The 18,141-nt window shown below is 31.1% G+C and overlaps 1 protein-coding gene across 4 annotated transcripts in view; it reads left to right on the top strand.

The window, feature by feature from the left end:
• jar (Myosin heavy chain 95F jaguar) overlaps positions 1-15,588 on the top strand; it is a 62,719-nt gene extending 47,131 nt beyond the window's left edge. For 3 of the 4 annotated variants that reach the window (XM_065515178.1, XM_065515176.1, XM_065515177.1), the window contains exons 3-19: positions 5,760-5,833; positions 5,896-6,025; positions 6,097-6,258; positions 6,327-6,589; positions 9,227-9,633; positions 9,704-10,448; positions 10,508-10,940; positions 11,010-11,251; positions 11,317-11,415; positions 11,963-12,084; positions 12,169-12,399; positions 12,651-12,695; positions 13,316-13,436; positions 13,508-13,625; positions 13,694-13,795; positions 13,859-13,954; positions 14,970-15,588. In XM_065515178.1, the coding sequence (XP_065371250.1) occupies positions 5,760-5,833; positions 5,896-6,025; positions 6,097-6,258; positions 6,327-6,589; positions 9,227-9,633; positions 9,704-10,448; positions 10,508-10,940; positions 11,010-11,251; positions 11,317-11,415; positions 11,963-12,084; positions 12,169-12,399; positions 12,651-12,695; positions 13,316-13,436; positions 13,508-13,625; positions 13,694-13,795; positions 13,859-13,954; positions 14,970-15,115 (3,536 nt within the window). In that variant the 3' untranslated portion in view covers positions 15,116-15,588. The remainder of the gene's footprint in view (positions 1-5,759; positions 5,834-5,895; positions 6,026-6,096; positions 6,259-6,326; positions 6,590-9,226; positions 9,634-9,703; positions 10,449-10,507; positions 10,941-11,009; positions 11,252-11,316; positions 11,416-11,962; positions 12,085-12,168; positions 12,400-12,650; positions 12,696-13,315; positions 13,437-13,507; positions 13,626-13,693; positions 13,796-13,858; positions 13,955-14,969) is intronic. The other variant, XM_065515179.1, reaches the window with a different exon arrangement.
• The last annotated feature ends 2,553 nt before the right edge of the window (positions 15,589-18,141 follow it).

The following is an 18,141-nucleotide window of genomic DNA, read 5'->3' as shown; positions in this document are numbered from 1 at the left end:
GATCATGTTCTTTATCACAACCAAAGGGATATAAATATCCAGATACCCACAAGAGATCCTGAGACCCAGACTAACTCGACATAACTAATGTTTTAGCTGTTAGTCATGTTTCATTGAGATAGTTTTGTTCAAATTTTTGTTTATACAAACTATTTGTTTATTCATTCGAATAAAAATATTAGTTTTCTTCGATTAATCGAATAATTTGTATTCGAATGACAAACCTAATTGTGATTTCCAGACTATCCATATGCTTTCAACTTGTCAGTCGCCTGAAGTTTATCACTTTTGGGTCCTTCTTCAGTCCCGCTGTGATACCTTGTATCCATCGCATTTTTTGCCGCCGTCATTATCCAGCCATCCTGTTACTTTAAAAAAGACGCAGATCTTACCTAAATTGCTTTTGAATATACAGGATTTGTTAATAAGTATTTGTTGACCACGAATTGTAAAGAGTCTTTCATTAGGCACTTTATGTTTGAAAGGCCTTTCAATGCCATTACATATATGTATATGGAATATAACATCATACAAATGTCAGCATGCATCCAAAATGTAAAATTTTCCCTGACTTTAGCTTATAAATCAGGCGGATTTTGATGGGCTATGTTGGCTTTGAGGGACGCATATGGACTCCGCCAGCCCAAAAACCACACCACACCGTGACTTTTTCGAGATGCATTGGACTCACTTGGATCTCATGTGGAGTGAAATCGTCACTTGTAGTTGAACGCTCTATCTGATCATGGTGATTTGTCCAAACAAACTGAATAAATTACAGACAATTCGACAGATGTAGGTTCAACAATATGGCTGCTATCAACTGTCATATTTCGGAAGTCCCTATTGGAAGACCCTTTACATCTCAGATCCCCAAATGCCGGACAGTAATAGATATGTTCAGTCTCAGTACACCTCGAGTCCAGTGTCCATTAATGGCTGCTATGAGGTTTCTTAGATGGATTATAGGCAGACTTATCGTTAATCGTGTTCTTTGTATATCCATTTTAGTCCATTGAGTAAAGTTTGTGTGAAATTAGCTGAATTCGTTCGAATTTATGGTGGAGCCAACTTTCGAAAGTGCGACAGCCTCCAGGGTACATAGGGTAAACTATGGATGTCTCGCTATCTCCTCTAGAAACACCCGGCATTATTGGAGAATTTTCGATGTAATAATTACACTCTAGGAATCTTAAGGCCGCTTTGCTGTCAATAAATATGTGGATATCCCTGTTTGATATCTCTTGATAGTAAATTTGTTTGCTACCGCAATTTGATTACTTAAGGCAGAGTCTCAGATTCAGTTGCCAGTAAATATCCAGATGACATTCTCTGAAAGATGGAGGCTATAAGATCTTTCTGTCATGAAACCAAAATGAACACTGATTCAGGTGTCAAATTGCCGCATTCGATATCGAGTAAAATTTTTCGTAATTTTTCTATTTGAGATTATTGCATTCGATAACGAGCAAGAAATTTAGTTCATTTTATCATAATTTCGATATCGAAATCATTCATTCGATCACGAATGCGGTAATTTGGCCCCAGGTATCGCGTGGTCAACAGAAAGATCCATATTGACCTTAAATATTGTAACGTGTAATAAGTTATTGGGATATATTTAGAAACCTCCTATGGATTTTTTATACACTGTTCTTTTATTAAGGATTTGAAAACTTAAAAGGCGCTTCTTGACAACCCTTTATTTTTTTATTTGTCCTCGATATAATTAAAATCTCTAGTATTGTGGTGATGGCATAAATAAAAGACTATTTTCTTATTCATCGCTTTATATGTTGCACCATTATATTTAGCTTGTCAATTTGATGTCATAAATTGTTTGAGACATGATTAAAAATAATAAAATAGAAAAAAACGTCTTAAATCAAATAAATTGTGCACTTTCGAGAGAAAAGTAAAAAATAACTTTTTAAAGTTCATTATATGAATATGACCTGAATCTGTGGAGTTGAAATTACAAACCATTCAATCTTCATTCACTTAGGAAAATGTCAAACTATGTTGCGCTCTGATACAATACAATATGATCAGATATTCATACATTCTTTTTGACATACATAAGAAGAAAAAAAAGAAACGCAGCAGAAAAAATCAACAAACTGTAACACAGAAGGAAGGAAATGTTTAAATAAACCAGTAGAGTTGGATGATTATGACGACGATATATTTTTATACTCGTTTTTAGAATTTTTATGATTATGAATATCACGTTTAACGTTTTTTTATAGTTTATTTTTTATACAATACTTTTTTGGTTTTCTCCAGTTGCTTGCTACTGCTGCTGCTGGTAGACAAAAAGTTTAAGTTAAAGGAATATGGATGGCACGAGTTTTAAAGAGTTTGTGTGTTTGTTAACAAGAAGTCAATGAATTTTTAATGAACAATTTGTATGGATTTTTTTTAAATAGTTGGAAAAATGTCACGTTTTTTTGTGTTTTCAAATACATATGTATTTTACATTGCATGTACTATTTTCAATCAGTATGATTGTAAAGTGAGGTATGTATGTTGTATTGTATTGTATTCATTGTTAAGGTTTTGTATTTTTCGAAAAATACATACTCCACTTTTATTTTAAAACATACTTATGTATAAATGTACTACATATTTGTATGTAGTTCTACATATGAATGTAAATAATTCTCAATGAAATTTACAAACACAAAATAGTTTTCGAAATGTTTGCAAATACCTACAATGTATCTAAATATGTACATAATCATAAGTAATTCTAAACATGACATTATACTAATTTCATTTTCGATTCAAAAAATACAGACATTGTAACTGGTTTCTTAAGTTTCTTTTTATACCCTTTACTTATGTAAGCTTGTCATTCCGTTTGTAAATTCCACAATATAATTTTCCGACGCTATTATGTATATATATTCTGGATCCTTATAGATAGCGGAGTCGATTAAGCCGTGTCCGTCTGTCTGTTAAAATCAACTTTCCGAAAACCCCAAATAACATACATATACGATTCATACATCAATATCTCCGGAATTCTTCCGGCTCGGTTGCTATTTAAAATCGAGAAAATTGGTCCACAAATGGCTGATGGAAAAAACCAGGACAACCTCGATTTTTGACCTATATCTAGATTACTAAGTCACTAATATAGACAATATGGATATCTAATGATAGATATTTTAAAGACTCTTGCAACGACGTGTTTAAGACCATAGTAAGTTGGACGTACAATGGGTCAAAATCAAAAAAAATTTTACACAAATTTTTTTTCACCAAGAGTTTTTATATAAAACAAAAACTTTAAAATTTAAAAAAAAAAATTTAAAAAACAACTCGAAAATTTTTTTTTCCAAATAATGAAAAAAACAACTTTGTAAAAAAAATTAAATTTGTTTACCTAAAAATATTTAAAATTTTTATTTTGAAGTATAATTTGGTGAAGGGTATATAGGTTAGGTTAGGTTCCATGGGCTGCTGCTCCTCAAGCAGCTCACTTGGGTCCATTCAAATCTGATCCCATTGTGATACCCAGGGGGTAGACATCAGGGTATTTACAATACCTCCGTTGCCTCCAAATTAAACCAGCCAGATTCCCGGATGAAGGAGTAGATTCGTTTAAGACTCAACCTTGATAGCTCGTCCAAGCATGATAGGAATGGAAATCCGAGGATGCGTTCCCTCAGGTTTGGCAGAAAAGATGATACACAGTCTCTTCCTCTTCTTCATTATGGCAGCTTCTACAGTAATCATTGTACCATAGGCCTAATCTTCTAGCATGTGTCCCGATTAAACAGTGTCCTGTAATAAAGGAGACAATTAGCCTTATTTGCTCACGACGGTATTCTACAAGTAGATTCGTCCTGTTGGCATCATATACGGGCCAAGTCGACCTCGCTGTAGCACAGGAAGGTTCATTAGTCCACCTGTTTTGTGCAGTCTCATATAGTTTCTGCTGAACAACCATCTTGCATTTAACAAGGGAAATACCAGAAAAGGAATCGATTGCCTCCTCACTCATCATCGCACCCCTTTTGGCCAAATCATCTGCTATACAATTACCCTGATTTCCATCGTGTCCAGGGACCCATATAACCGTTATCCTAGAATGTCTCGCTATCTCATTTAGGGATACCCGGCATTCCTCGGTTAACCTAGATGTCGTAAAGACACCCGGGTATATAAGATTCGGCATTGCCGAATATAGTTCTCTTACTTGTTTTTTTTATTAGTGTTTATAAAAAATCTACCGGTTAACCGTCATATACATGTGTAGAAAACATAAAATGTCCAATAACGTGTATACTAGGGTATTCAATTAATCGGGTTCCTGGTTTAATCGAGCAAATAATTAATCGGGGTTTAGATTTAATCGGTTAATAATACGTTAATTTTAAATTATTCGATTAACCGAATAATTTGTATTTTAATTTTATATTGAAAGGAAAAACACGAATTTTGTTAATAAAAAAAACAAACACATAAAAACCAAACAAAATATAACAATTCAATAAAACAATAAATAGGGTATCTTCTGAAAAAAAACTTTTAAAAAAAGAATATAATTTAAATGCTTTCCTTTGAAACGATTTTTTTACTTTTTAATAAAACTTGACTTGACAAAACTCTCTCACTGATTGTAGAAATCGAAAGTAAGGCATGATAAAGAATATCCAATTTCTCAGTTATGTTTTATGTTTTCTGTAAGCATATACAATACTTCAAAAAAATTTTTGCTAGAAGGAAATGTTCGAGTTAAGAAATAAAATTTGTGTGTTTTAAACTAAATTTCTATATAAAGTGCAAAAAAATTAAATTTCGGTTAATCGGTTAATCGACACAAATTAATCGGTATATTTGTTATTTGAAAATCGTAAATTTTAAATTATTCGAACAGTTAACCGACCAAAATTAATTGGTTAACCGATTAACGTTTATTTTTAAAATTTTTAAAAATTTTGTTAAACTAATTTCAGAATTTTTTTTATCATCTCATTGGGATTTATTGAGAATATAATAGGGAATAAAAATATGAAAATATGTCATAGTTTTTCCGTACCTGCGATTTAAATTTCGAAATTTTCGAGAAAAAACAATTATTTGCCCATTTTTTGGCGAATGAGCTCTTTTCCTTACTGGTATACATTTTAAGTAAAACCTATTCAGAATATTATAATCCAGATAATTCTAAATATACTCTAAACGTTTTACTAACATTGGAAAACGTTAAACCTTAAATCGTGAAGGTCAAAGGTCAAATTTTTCAATATTTTGAATTTCTCTTGGAAAGATAGCGAAATGTTGTATATTTTTGGGCCGATTTTGATGAAACTTAACAAAAATATAATATAAACTCTAGTATTTATAATAACCCCAACCGATTTACCTAAAATTTATTCAGGATGATTTTTTTACTTATGTTAACCAAACTGGGGGGTTAGAATGGCCAAAATCCAACTTTCGTTTATTAAGAGTCACCCTAATGTACATAGAGTAATTTCTAGGGGGCGGATTTATATGCAAATGGATGTTTTCGAACGTAAAATACAATGTCTATCCGAATCGCACATTTTGCTGTAAAATAGCATCGATTTGTTAGGGCATATTTTTGCATATTTTATTGATAATGCATATTTTTCCATTATTGTACTTATTGAATCTAAAATTTAAACTTAATTATTTATTAATTTGAAACAATACAACAAGAAATTGTTGTTTTATATTTATTAACATATTTATTAATTAATTTAATTTTCTGATATCTTCAGGCGAACTTATGCTCCTTAATGAAGCCACATTTTTGGATAATTTAAAAATCCGTTACTACAAAGACAAAATTTATGTAAGTTTAAAAAATTCCATATAAAAAATAATATTTTAAACCGTTTGTTTTTTCTATTACAGACATATGTGGCCAATATATTAATAGCTGTAAATCCCTATCGTGATTTAAATGATCTCTATGCACCTGCCACAATTAAAAAATACAATGGACGTTCCTTGGGTGAATTGCCACCCCATGTTTTTGCCATAGGTAAATATAAACTCAATTTAAAACACAATCTAAACATTATAATTTAACAATTTGTTTTCAAATCATTTCAGCTGACAAAGCTATACGTGATATGCGCGTATATAAAGCTTCCCAATCGATTATTGTATCGGGAGAGTCGGGAGCTGGTAAAACAGAATCAACAAAATATTTACTTAAATATTTGTGTCATTCGCACGATAGTGCTGGTCCTATAGAGCAAAAAATCTTAGATGGTATGTTTAAATTGCTTTAAATGTTAAATTTCTTTAATACTTACAACATTTTCAATTATTTCTTTTAGCTAATCCCGTTTTAGAGGCATTTGGTAATGCGAAAACCACACGCAACAACAATTCGTCTCGTTTTGGTAAATTTATTGAGGTTCACTATGATGGCAAAACTCAAGTTGTTGGCGGTTACATTTCACATTATTTGCTGGAAAAGAGTCGTATTTGTACTCAAAGCGCTGAGGAACGCAACTATCATGTGTTCTATATGTTGTTGGCTGGGGCGCCTCAACAATTGCGTGATAAATTAAGCTTAGGCAAACCAGATGATTATCGGGTATGTAAACAATTAATATCTATTATCTTCATACTTAGTACTGATACAATACAAATACTACAATAGTTTAGTTTTGCTATACGATTGTTTACATTTTTACGTCATTACTGTTTTTTTTTTTGTATTTAGTTTAAGGTTTGTAATTCTGTTTGTCTAGTTAGTTTAGTCAAAAAGAATGAATGTTTGAAATAGTGATAAGCCTTGAATTATTTAAGTACATTTTAAGATAATTTGTTATCTTTTAGAGGTATTTATTGCAGTTCTGTTTTTCGTATTCTGCTTTCTAAAATATACTAAACAATATTAAAGAAATACATAAGTGTTGTTTAGTATATTTAAATTCAAATTCTTTCCAAAAAATGCTTCTTAATTTTAGGCAGAAATAGTTATTCCTTTTCATTATTTAATATACATAATATCTAATTTTAGCCAGATATAGTAGAAGCTGTCGGTCTACAACTTTTTATACTTTTTCAATATTTAATTTACATAATTCAATATGAAAATATTTATACATTTCAATTATCTACTGACCTGTTTAGTCATATTTTAGCAAATGTAATTCCGTTTAAGTCCCGATAATGCAAGAATTGGTAAAATGAATATCATCTGTAGAATTCCTTGTAGAGTTAGTAATCTTTCTTTTTTTACAAAAAGTCCATAGATTATACAATTCTCAAAGACTTTAAGTTATCAAGATACATAGAGCAGTCGCAAAGTAAGTCTGGGTTGATTAACAACTCGCGCGTCATTGTAATTATTTTTTAAGTGCAATCAGGCCCATTTTAGTTTTTTGCCTTTGACAATTTTGCGTCTCACTCTGGCACGTGTGTGATGTAAGGCTTCGTTCCTGTTCTACGTCGTTTGCACCATCTGGTGGAGTACCATTATCACTCTTGATTTTAACAACAAAGTTTAAGAGTTCCAGCTTACTATATAAAGATATAGGTCGACTAGGGACTAACTTAAATCGAAGTTGTTGCTGTTGTTGTTGTTGTACCAGCGTGAACAATTTTACAATATTTAATCTGGGGGTTCTGCAATATCAAGTCCAAGAAATTGTGCTACTTCAGTTGGATGGGTCCATAAATCTACTGGACGTAGTGAAGTAGGGCTGGCTGGACAGTTGAAAATATGGAAGGTATCATGAGGACCCTGACCACATGCTGGGCATATGTTGAGGACGGCACGGTCTATGCGGGACCAAAAGGCATTAAGCCTGTTGCTCCATCCTGATCTTAGTTGTGCCAGAACGACTCTTGTTTTACGCGGCAGAATCTTCTCGGCGTCTGCTATCGGTGGTGGGCGACCTCCAAGTACGACATTCATACGGTATCCTGCAACCGCGGAATTGATGGCGACTCTATGAATGTCGTTCAGAGCTGGCGTATACGAGCTGCGATCCAATGGATCCTGTACATATGTACCTCTGTATGCTCTCCTCGTATTTTCTAAGGTCCTGTCTGACATGCCTCGGGTGTTGCTGGGTTGACAGCCCTTGGCCGAAGATTTTCGGGTCATTCCGGTACGTAGAACCGGCTGTCATGGGAATGTTAAATCGACGTGGGACAACCTGGCAATTTGAGAGTCTTGTGACTCTCCGGTTTAACCGGTTAACCGACATGGAATGAAATTATTTTAAAAGATTAAACAATACATTCAAGTAGCTGCAAAATTTGTAATAAATAAATATGCTAAAGCGCTAAGTCCATTTTATTTTGTAAAAATTTCAAAATTATTATCTCAGTCAACGTTTTTGGTACCTAATGTAATATTTCTGATAAGGAACTATGTGAAAAGGAATTACAGGTTTATAAAGAGAGAAGATTTGTATAATAAACGTTTTTGGTACCTAATGTAATATTTCTGATAAGGAACTATGTGAAAAGGAATTACAGGTTTATAAAGAGAGAAGATTTGTATAATTTAAAAATCTTAGATACAAATTGTATTCTGGACCGATATCTTATCCTTCCATTCGATTAAAAAGATATTAAGTGGTATCGTGAAAACAGGGTCATAATTGTATTAAAGGAAACTATTTTTTAAATTGCTCCTTACTCCGCCCGGCTTAACACTATTGGACATTTGAAAATGTATAATATTTTTGCAACTACAACTAAAAATTTTACTGAAGGTACTACGAAAGCTGTAAAAATATAAAAACAACAAATAAAATTTTAGATAATTGTTAATTATTAACTGGAACATAGCTATTGTTAATAATATTATAAATATAAAACAATCCACTTATTAGTTTAAATTTTATTACGATAAACGTAAGCACCATTTATAGCCACTTCTTAATTTAGAAAACTAGAAACTGGAACATTTTAAAATTATTTTTAGAAACTTCACAAACTAGAATATTCAGGATTAGTTGAAATCATCTTTCTGAAGACCCAAATTCTACTTAATAAACATTTATTATCTACCTATTTTATTTTGTTTTTCAATATTAGTGTACAAGCCCCGACTAGGCTATAAATGAGTTTTAGAATGAATATATTGATTAACATTAAATTATACGAGTATTAAAGATTAAAACATTTAATAATAATTTTTATATAAACCAATATTAAACTTTTATTTTTGCAAAAATTCATTTAATTTTTTCTACTATTTTCTTATTTGCAGTACCTTTCTGGTTGTACTCAATACTTTGCCAACAGCAAGACGGAACAATTAATACCGGCAACACAAAAATCAAAAGACCATTCAAAAAAGGGACCTCTAAAAGATCCCATCATCGATGATTACAATCATTTTCAAAATTTGGACAAGGCTTTGGGACGTCTGGGTCTAAATGAAGCTCAAAAGTTGGAAATATATTCCCTAGTAGCAGCCTGCTTGCATTTGGGTAATATATCATTTGAAGAAATACCAGATGATGCTAGGGGTGGCTGTCAAGTATCGGAATCATCGGAAAAATCTTTAACAATTACTTGCCGTTTGTTGGGTGTTGATCCAGATGAACTGAGACAGGCCTTAGTGTCCAGGGTAATGCAAAGTAAGGGAGGTGGCTTCAAGGGCACCGTAATAATGTAAGTAAATTTTATATTAGAAAATTAAAAGCAAATAGTAGCTTAATTTTTATTTAATATAATTTTTCAGGGTCCCCTTAAAAATGTATGAAGCCTCTAATGCTCGTGATGCTTTAGCTAAAGCCATTTACAGCCGTTTATTTGATCGCATTGTGGCTTTAATCAATCAAAGCATTCCATTCCAAGCTTCCAATTACTATATTGGTGTTTTGGATATTGCCGGTTTTGAATACTTCACCGTTAATTCATTTGAACAGTTTTGCATTAACTATTGCAATGAGAAATTACAGAAATTCTTCAATGACAATATTTTGAAAAATGAACAAGAACTTTATAAACGTGAAGGTTTGAATGTTCCTGAAATCACATTTACAGATAATCAAGATATTATCGAATTAATTGAATCGAAAGCAAATGGTATCTATACTCTGCTGGATGAAGAAAGTAAATTGCCTAGACCGTCAGCAGTACATTTTACCACAGAGGTGCACAAAGCTTGGACGAATCATTTCCGTTTAGGTTTGCCTCGATCATCAAGACTCAAAGCTCATCGTACTTTAAGAGATGAGGAAGGTTTCTTAGTGCGTCATTTTGCTGGAGCAGTTTGTTACAATACCGAACAGTTTATAGAGAAAAATAATGATGCTCTACACGCTTCCTTGGAGGGTTTGGTGCAGGAATGTGAAAATACTCTATTAAAATCATTATTCCCTTCCGGTAGCAGCAATGCCACTAGAGGCAAATTGAATTTTATCTCGGTGGGCTCTAAATTCAAGACACAATTGGCTGAATTAATGGAAAAATTAGAGAAGAATGTAAGTTTTTAGACAAAGAACTACTTCAAGAAATAATTTTGTTTATTTTTTTCTTGCAGGGCACCAATTTTATACGTTGTATTAAACCCAATAGTAAAATGATTGATCGTGATTTTGAGGGTGGTTTGGCGTTGGCTCAATTGAAATGCTCTGGCACCATATCTGTGTTAGAGCTTATGGAACATGGCTATCCATCTCGTGTCCCCTTTGCCGATCTTTATAACATGTATAAATCTCTACTGCCACCAGAATTGGCCAAATTGCCAGCACGCACTTTCTGCGAAGCCATGTTACAGTCTTTGAATCTTAGCTCAAGAGATTTTAAATTTGGCATCACTAAAGTATTCTTCCGGCCTGGTAAATTCATAGAATTCGATCGTATCATGAAGTCCGATACAGAAAATCTATTAGCCATTGTGGCTAAGGTTAAGAAATGGTTAATACGTTCTAGATGGGTCAAGTCTACCTTAGGAGCTTTATGCGTTATTAAATGTAAGTTATTATTTTTTTAATTTTCAATTGTCATATAATTTTTAAATATGTTTTAATAATTTATTTTAGTACGCAACCGCATTAAGTATCGTAATAAATGCGTTTTAATTATGCAAAGTACTGTTCGTGGTTATTTGGCTCGCAAACATCATCGTCCTCGTTATCAGGGTATTGCGAAAATTAATAAAATTCGTTTTAATGCTCAGAAAACGGTGGAAATTGCCGGTGGCTTGAAAAGGGGCCGTGAAGAGATTTTAAACGAAGTTTCTGATATAAATCGTCAAATTGATGAAGCCATACGCAAGATTAAGGTAATTTTAATAGTGTTTCTTGTTTGTGGTTTTAATTTAAATGATTTTATTTTATTATTTTGCAGGCTAATGAAAAAATTACTACCCGAGAAATTGATGGACTCTATACGAATGTCATGGCTAATATGAATAAAATCACTGTGGACTTAAATACTAAACTTAAGGTAAGATTATAAAATAATTTTATTTAAATCAAAAGATTTTATTGAAATTCTATTTAAAAAACTAAGGAAACAACTTTCAAATTAAATATTTCCTATCAAGTTTTTACTCTATATCTAAGATTACAAACCGGTCACTAGTAATTAGAATTATCCGAAATTTGAGACCGATTTGTTGTTGTTGTAACCGTTCTGCTGTCGTCAAACGTTTTTCCCTGGGGAAAACAACTTTCAGTTAATACCGAACGTTCTTTACGAAATTGAGAACAAGATGATGCAGTATCATTAATTGTTATCGTGAACGTACTATATATAGTTCTCCCTGTCTCTAAAATTCTCTTGTTACTGTGCCTATATTTAATTGTCAGAAAATTTCACACAAAATCTTAAATTTCCATTTAAACAGAAACCCAAATTTTGATTTAAACGGCCCAACAAAAATAAAACTTTCAGTTTCTGTATTCCTTCAATATTTAAGGAAATACTTGGCGAAATCCGAACCCTAAGACAGTCAAACATTGTACAATAAATTAATTTTCTTCATTTTCAGGAACAACAACAAGCTGAAGAGCAAGAACGCTTACGTAAGATACAAGAAGCCCTAGAAGCTGAACGTCGTGCTAAGGAGGAAGATGAACGCCGTTGTCGCGAAGAAGAAGATAACAAGAGGCTGTAACTATTATTTTCAAAATCTAACAAGATACAATTTGTTCTACATCATTTTTATTATTTTCTTTGCTACTCTGCCTCTTTTAGTAAAGCCGAAATGGAAGCCAGACGTAAAGCAGAAGAGGTGCAACGTCTCAGGCAGGAAGAAGAGGATCGTAAAGCAGCCTTAGCTTTACAGGCACAATTGGAAAAGGAAGCTCAAGATGATGCTAAATTTAGGCAACAACTGGAGCAAGAACGTAGAGATCATGAATTGGCCTTACGTTTGGCCAGTGAATCAAATGGCCAAGTGGAAGACAGTCCACCCGTGATAAGAAAGTAAGTATTTGCTAAAAGATTTTAAATATATTTTTTTATAATTATTGTATATAGCTTTAAAAAACAATTTTAAGCACTTGTGTTTTTGTCCTTTTTTTAAATAATTTAAAAACAATATTGTAAAATTGTATTTGTATATTTTTTACTTTTTTTCTCTCTATCACCTTAATTCACCATATTCCAAAAAAAAAAAACAAAAAAAAAATTACAAAACAAAATATTCCACATTATTTGGTTTTTATTTACAACAGTGGTCAAATGGATGCAACTTTAATGGGTCAAAATAAACTTATCAGGTATATACCAAACAACAAACGTTTTATTAATACTTTTTTTAATAAACAAAACTAAAAACTTAACTAAGTTAACACAAATTCAACAAAACGAACAAAATACTATCTATTTAACTAATTTTAATATACTTTTAACTAATTTCTTTTCTTTCAACCAAACCTATTAAATATACTACAATACTACCTAAATATTTTTAAAATAAAGTTTCACGCGAGGTGTTTCTAATTTTGCATCTCGTTATTTAAACAATAAGTGAGTTCAGGTTTTAACATTTCAATTCACAGTGTTTTACGCTAGAACTAGGATCATTATTATTTCCTTTTTTTCGAATATGTAAACATTTTCTTTTAAGTATACATTTAAACATTTTAAAAATGTAGTTGTTAGTTGTTTTAAAATAGTAGTTTGATTTGAAAGCATATAATTAATTGTAAATCACCTCACTTTAATTGATTTTTTTTTTTTAATTTTTTATAAAAAAAAAAACATTTTAAATTGTATATAAATTTTTAACATAAAATGGTTGAGGTTTTTTGGTTAATCATTAGAAATCATCTACAAAATCTAATTACATTAACATATTTCATTAATTATGTTTACCTTTACTTATATTTCGATTAAGATCGGAAAATGTTCGTGCCCAACAGCAGGCTTTGGGCAAACAGAAATATGATTTGTCAAAATGGAAATATTCGGAATTACGTGATGCTATTAATACATCCTGTGATATTGAATTGTTAGAGGTAAATTTTAAACCAATTTTACTTATTTACTGAATTTTTAAGCAATTTATTGTATTTTGAATTTTGTGCAGGCTTGTCGCCAAGAATTCCATCGCCGCTTGAAGGTCTATCATGCCTGGAAGGCAAAGAATCGCAAACGTACTACCATGGATGAAAACGAAAGAGCTCCAAAAAGTGTTATGGAAGCGGGTAAGTTGAAATATTATTAAAAAAAATGTTTAATTTCTATGATTTTAATTTATTGCTTCTCTGTTCAGCTTCTAAAGCACCACCTTTGGTACAGCCTAAACAAGAAATTACAACTGCCCAGCATCGCTATTTCCGCATACCATTTATGAGAGCAAATGCACCTGAAAATAGTAAGCTTATTTTTATTTTAATTTAATGTATGTGTTGAAATTAACTTGCTTATATTATTTTAGCTAAACGCGGTCTGTGGTATGCTCATTTTGATGGTCAATGGATTGCCAGGCAAATGGAACTACATGCCGACAAACCACCAATACTTTTAACAGCTGGTAGGTTCATATTAATAATAAGGATATTGAAAAATGTACACACATACTTTTGGGACTTACAATAGAAAATAAGGAAAATCGGGTTTAAATTGACGAAAATAAACCTTTAATAAATCTAGTTAATAGATTATCGCTATTAAAAAATACCAGCAGTTTAGAAATTTAGAAGTTTTTAAATAGGAATATACAGCCCAATTATGAATAAAAATTCCCCGGGAGTTTTTTCCCTTTTCCCATTTTTCCTATTCAAATTCAATGGGAAAAACACCCGAGGGAAAAACTAATACACTATTTAAATGGCTTTGGAAGTTGTGAAAAAGAACTTCTTTAAAATATTTGAATCATAATTGGTTTATAATGAAAATGTTGTGATTTCGAAACTGTGTACATCTTAATTGTTTTGCTGAGAAATTAAATGACAAAAAAATAGTTCAAGCTGTGGTTCAACTCACAATGAAGTGGTTCAATCTAGATGAATCATAGATAAAATTGGAATTAGCGTGCCACTGGAAATCATGTTTATGCGAATTTAATTTCATATCTATTTCTTAATTGTTTTGTAATAAATGTTTTATTAAGAATGAAAAATTATGAGAATTGAAGTTTCTACAGATACAAAATACTACTATAATAAAAATACAAAATAAAATACAGTACATATCATAACACATTAATTCAACAAATTGTATCTGAAATACACAATCTTATAATATTTCAGATTGAATGTGAAATATTAAAATTCACATTTAAAATAATTGTCATTAATTGAATTGTAATAAATTTTATACAGAAAAAACACTTTTGTTGAAGATGAAGATAGAAAATGGAATTGCAGAAAAATAATTTCCGAAATATAACATTAAAAAATTCAGGACATTTGTAACAATTTTCAATAACTCCAAATAGTTTTCAGATACTGAACAATAATTTGAATATTGTTTGAATTTCTATTTTATTCATTTATTGCTTAATAGCTTCTTTAATACTAATTGAGTACACTAATTTATTTTTCAAGGTATCGATGACATGCAAATGTGCGAACTAAGCTTAGAGGAAACTGGCTTGACACGTAAACGTGGCGCTGAAATACTGGAACATGAATTTAATCGTGAATGGGAAAAGCATGGTGGTAAACCATATAAAAATTTAGGTGCTAAATAAATTATAAAACTAATACTAAAACAACAACAAAATATAAACTATATTTTATAATTTAAAATTATAAAAAGTTAAACAAGAATTAGAAGAAACATACATATTTGTTTTCAAAATAATAAACGAAACAAAAATATACATAATATTTTTACACTAAATTAAAAACAAAAGGAATATTCATTGGTTATCATAAATCATAGTAGTAGTTAGTATTTCTTATTTTAATTTTTTTTTTAATTATTATTTTCAAAATGTACGTGTGCCTTTTCTAGACAAAAAAAAAACAAAACTTACACAAAAAAGAAAATCCTTTATGGTTTCTGTTTAATTAAACTGAATGAAAAACAAAAGGCATTCAACACACACACACACAATAAGTATTTAAATATTCATACATAATTTACTATAACTATTATTTAATAAAATAAAATAAATTTACATACCTATTAAACATAATAAAATTTATTATCATAAAAATATTTTCTACACATTTATTTTTAATTTCTACACAAAACATGGATGTTAAAAAATTATTATGATTTTAAATATGTTGACACAGAACTTTTGTTTTATTAAATTATTACTTTTTAATTAAAACAAAACTACCACCGCTTTATTTTATGGAACAGTTTATTACGGAATTAAAGTTATGTTTTGTTTTAAAAATTAAAAAAAAATATAATTTTAAAATTTGTTTTCCATTATATAATTTTATACTATTTTTTTTTAATTTTGCTCAAGTTCATTTATTATAATTACTGTATAATAATTAAAAAAAATCCCACTGTAAATTAATTGGCAAATTGGAATGCATTTTCTATTCTGCCAAGGTCGTCATCAACAATCTATATTGTCAAAGTTCAAATAATTATCAAAAAATCTCTAAAATTGTTTTCCGTTCGTATTTTAAACATTTCAGTTTTAAAAAAATTTTTAAGTGATTTTCATAAATAATTTTTAATTGTTTCCCGATCGTGTTTTTAATCAGGAATTTAAATGATATTTATCAAAATTTTACGATTTTAATATGTTTTTCATGAACTTTATCTGTTGTGATAAATTTCAAAAAGATACAACCAAATAGAATTTTCACAAAAATATACGGTGGCTGTTGTTATAGTTTTTCTTTTCAAAAATAGCAATTAAAACATAATCAAAACAAACATAACAGTAAATGTAGAATCAAAAAATAAATACAACACAATTTTATAAAATAACATAATAAATAAAATCACTGGAAAAGGCAATCATTTTTGGAGAATGTAAAAAAATAGGTAAATATTTAGCCCCAAATTCATATATAATTGAAGGGCTTGATGCATGCAGTAGTATTATTCTTTATTTTCGATTATAATTTTTTAAAAATCAATTCGAATTTTTTAAATATCTCTCGGAGTTTGCACTCTATGTCGGTCAACCACTCCATGAGTGTCTTCGGACAATTTAATGGTTAAATACACAAAATTAAGTGTAACACCTAGCGACAGCAGTTCGAAAAATGACACTTGTCTCCATGCCATATCTTTTTAGACCAAAAATAACAATACGCAAGCCAAAAACGTTTAATGCCTAAAGATAACGAGTTTAGATTAGGTTCCATTCAAATCTGATCCCATTGTGATACCCAGATGAAGGAATAGATTCGTTTAAGATTCATCCTTAAAAGATCATCCAAGCATGATAGAATTGGAAATCCGAGGATACGTTCCCTCAGGTTTGTCAGAGACGGGCATTGGCAGAAAAGGTGATACACAGTATCTTCCCCTTCTTCATTATGACAGCTTCTACAGTAATCATTGTACCGTAGGGTCAGTCATCTAGCATGTGTCCCAATAATACAGTGTCCTGTAATAAAAGAGACAATTAACCTTATTTGCTCACGAAGGTATTCCATAAGTAGATTCGTCCTGCTGGCATCATATACTGGCCAAGTCGACCTCGCTGTAGCACAGGAAGATTCATTAGTCAACCGGTTTTGTGCAGTCTCATATACAGCCCAATTATGAATAAAAAATTCCGCGGGAGTTTTTTCCCATTGAATTTGAATAGGAAAAATGAGAAAAGGGAAAAAACTCCCGCGGAATTTTTATTCATAATTGGGCTGATAGTTTCTGCTGAACAGCCATCTTGCATTTATGAAGGGAAATACCTGAAAATAGGTCGATCGCCTCCTCATTCATCATCGCACCCCTTCTGACCAATTCATCTGCTATACAATTACCTATGATTTCCATCGTTCCCAGGGCAGATAAGCGTTATCCTAGAATGTATTTGTCCCGTGAGAATGCTTCGGTTATTTGCAATTATCTTAAAAATGAAAACTTGCCCAAAATCTTAGCACCAATTAAAATCCGATTTATTTGGACTTTTTTAGTTCTGTTTAAGTGTGTACGACGGTCCCGTTCGACATAATGGAATTGCCCATATACATATATTCTAGAATTTTGACCGAGTATTTGAGAAAAAAGTCAGACAGACGGACGGACGGAAATAGTTTAATCGAATCAGAAAGTGATTCTAAGTCAATTGGTATATGTACTTCAAAGTAAGTGTTAGACTAATATTTTTGGGCGTTGCAAACATCAGTAGAAATGCATAACACTCTTCCCACTATGGTGGTGTAAGGGTAAAATCATCAACCCTACAACAGATGATTTCCGGCAACACTGAATGCTTCATTGCTTTTCAAACAATACGATAACAATGACTCATAAAAACGCGTTATTTCTTTAATATCCATGGAAAAAATTTCAAAAAATTTGAATTTTTTCGAAAGATTCAAGAAATAGCTATCTAAACTATTTGGGACACATTTTGCTATGAATAAGTTACATGGATGAGAAAAAACACCTATTTGGCCCTCTAACTCAGAGAGTTCTTGACCGAATTCGACATTTGGTTTCCGCTACACAAACAGCTTGCCATCTGACCCATGTAAATAAAATTTAATTCCGTCAGTGATCAAAACCTTGAAATAATGAATACTAGCAATAAAATGTGTTTTATGGTGGTTTACAGACAAATTTACAACT

This window comes from Calliphora vicina, chromosome 1 (genome assembly GCF_958450345.1).
Source record: "Calliphora vicina chromosome 1, idCalVici1.1, whole genome shotgun sequence".
Taxonomy (NCBI): Eukaryota; Metazoa; Arthropoda; class Insecta; order Diptera; family Calliphoridae; genus Calliphora; species Calliphora vicina.
Note: the sequence above shows the minus strand (reverse complement) of the source record. Positions and strands in the feature narration are given on the sequence as shown.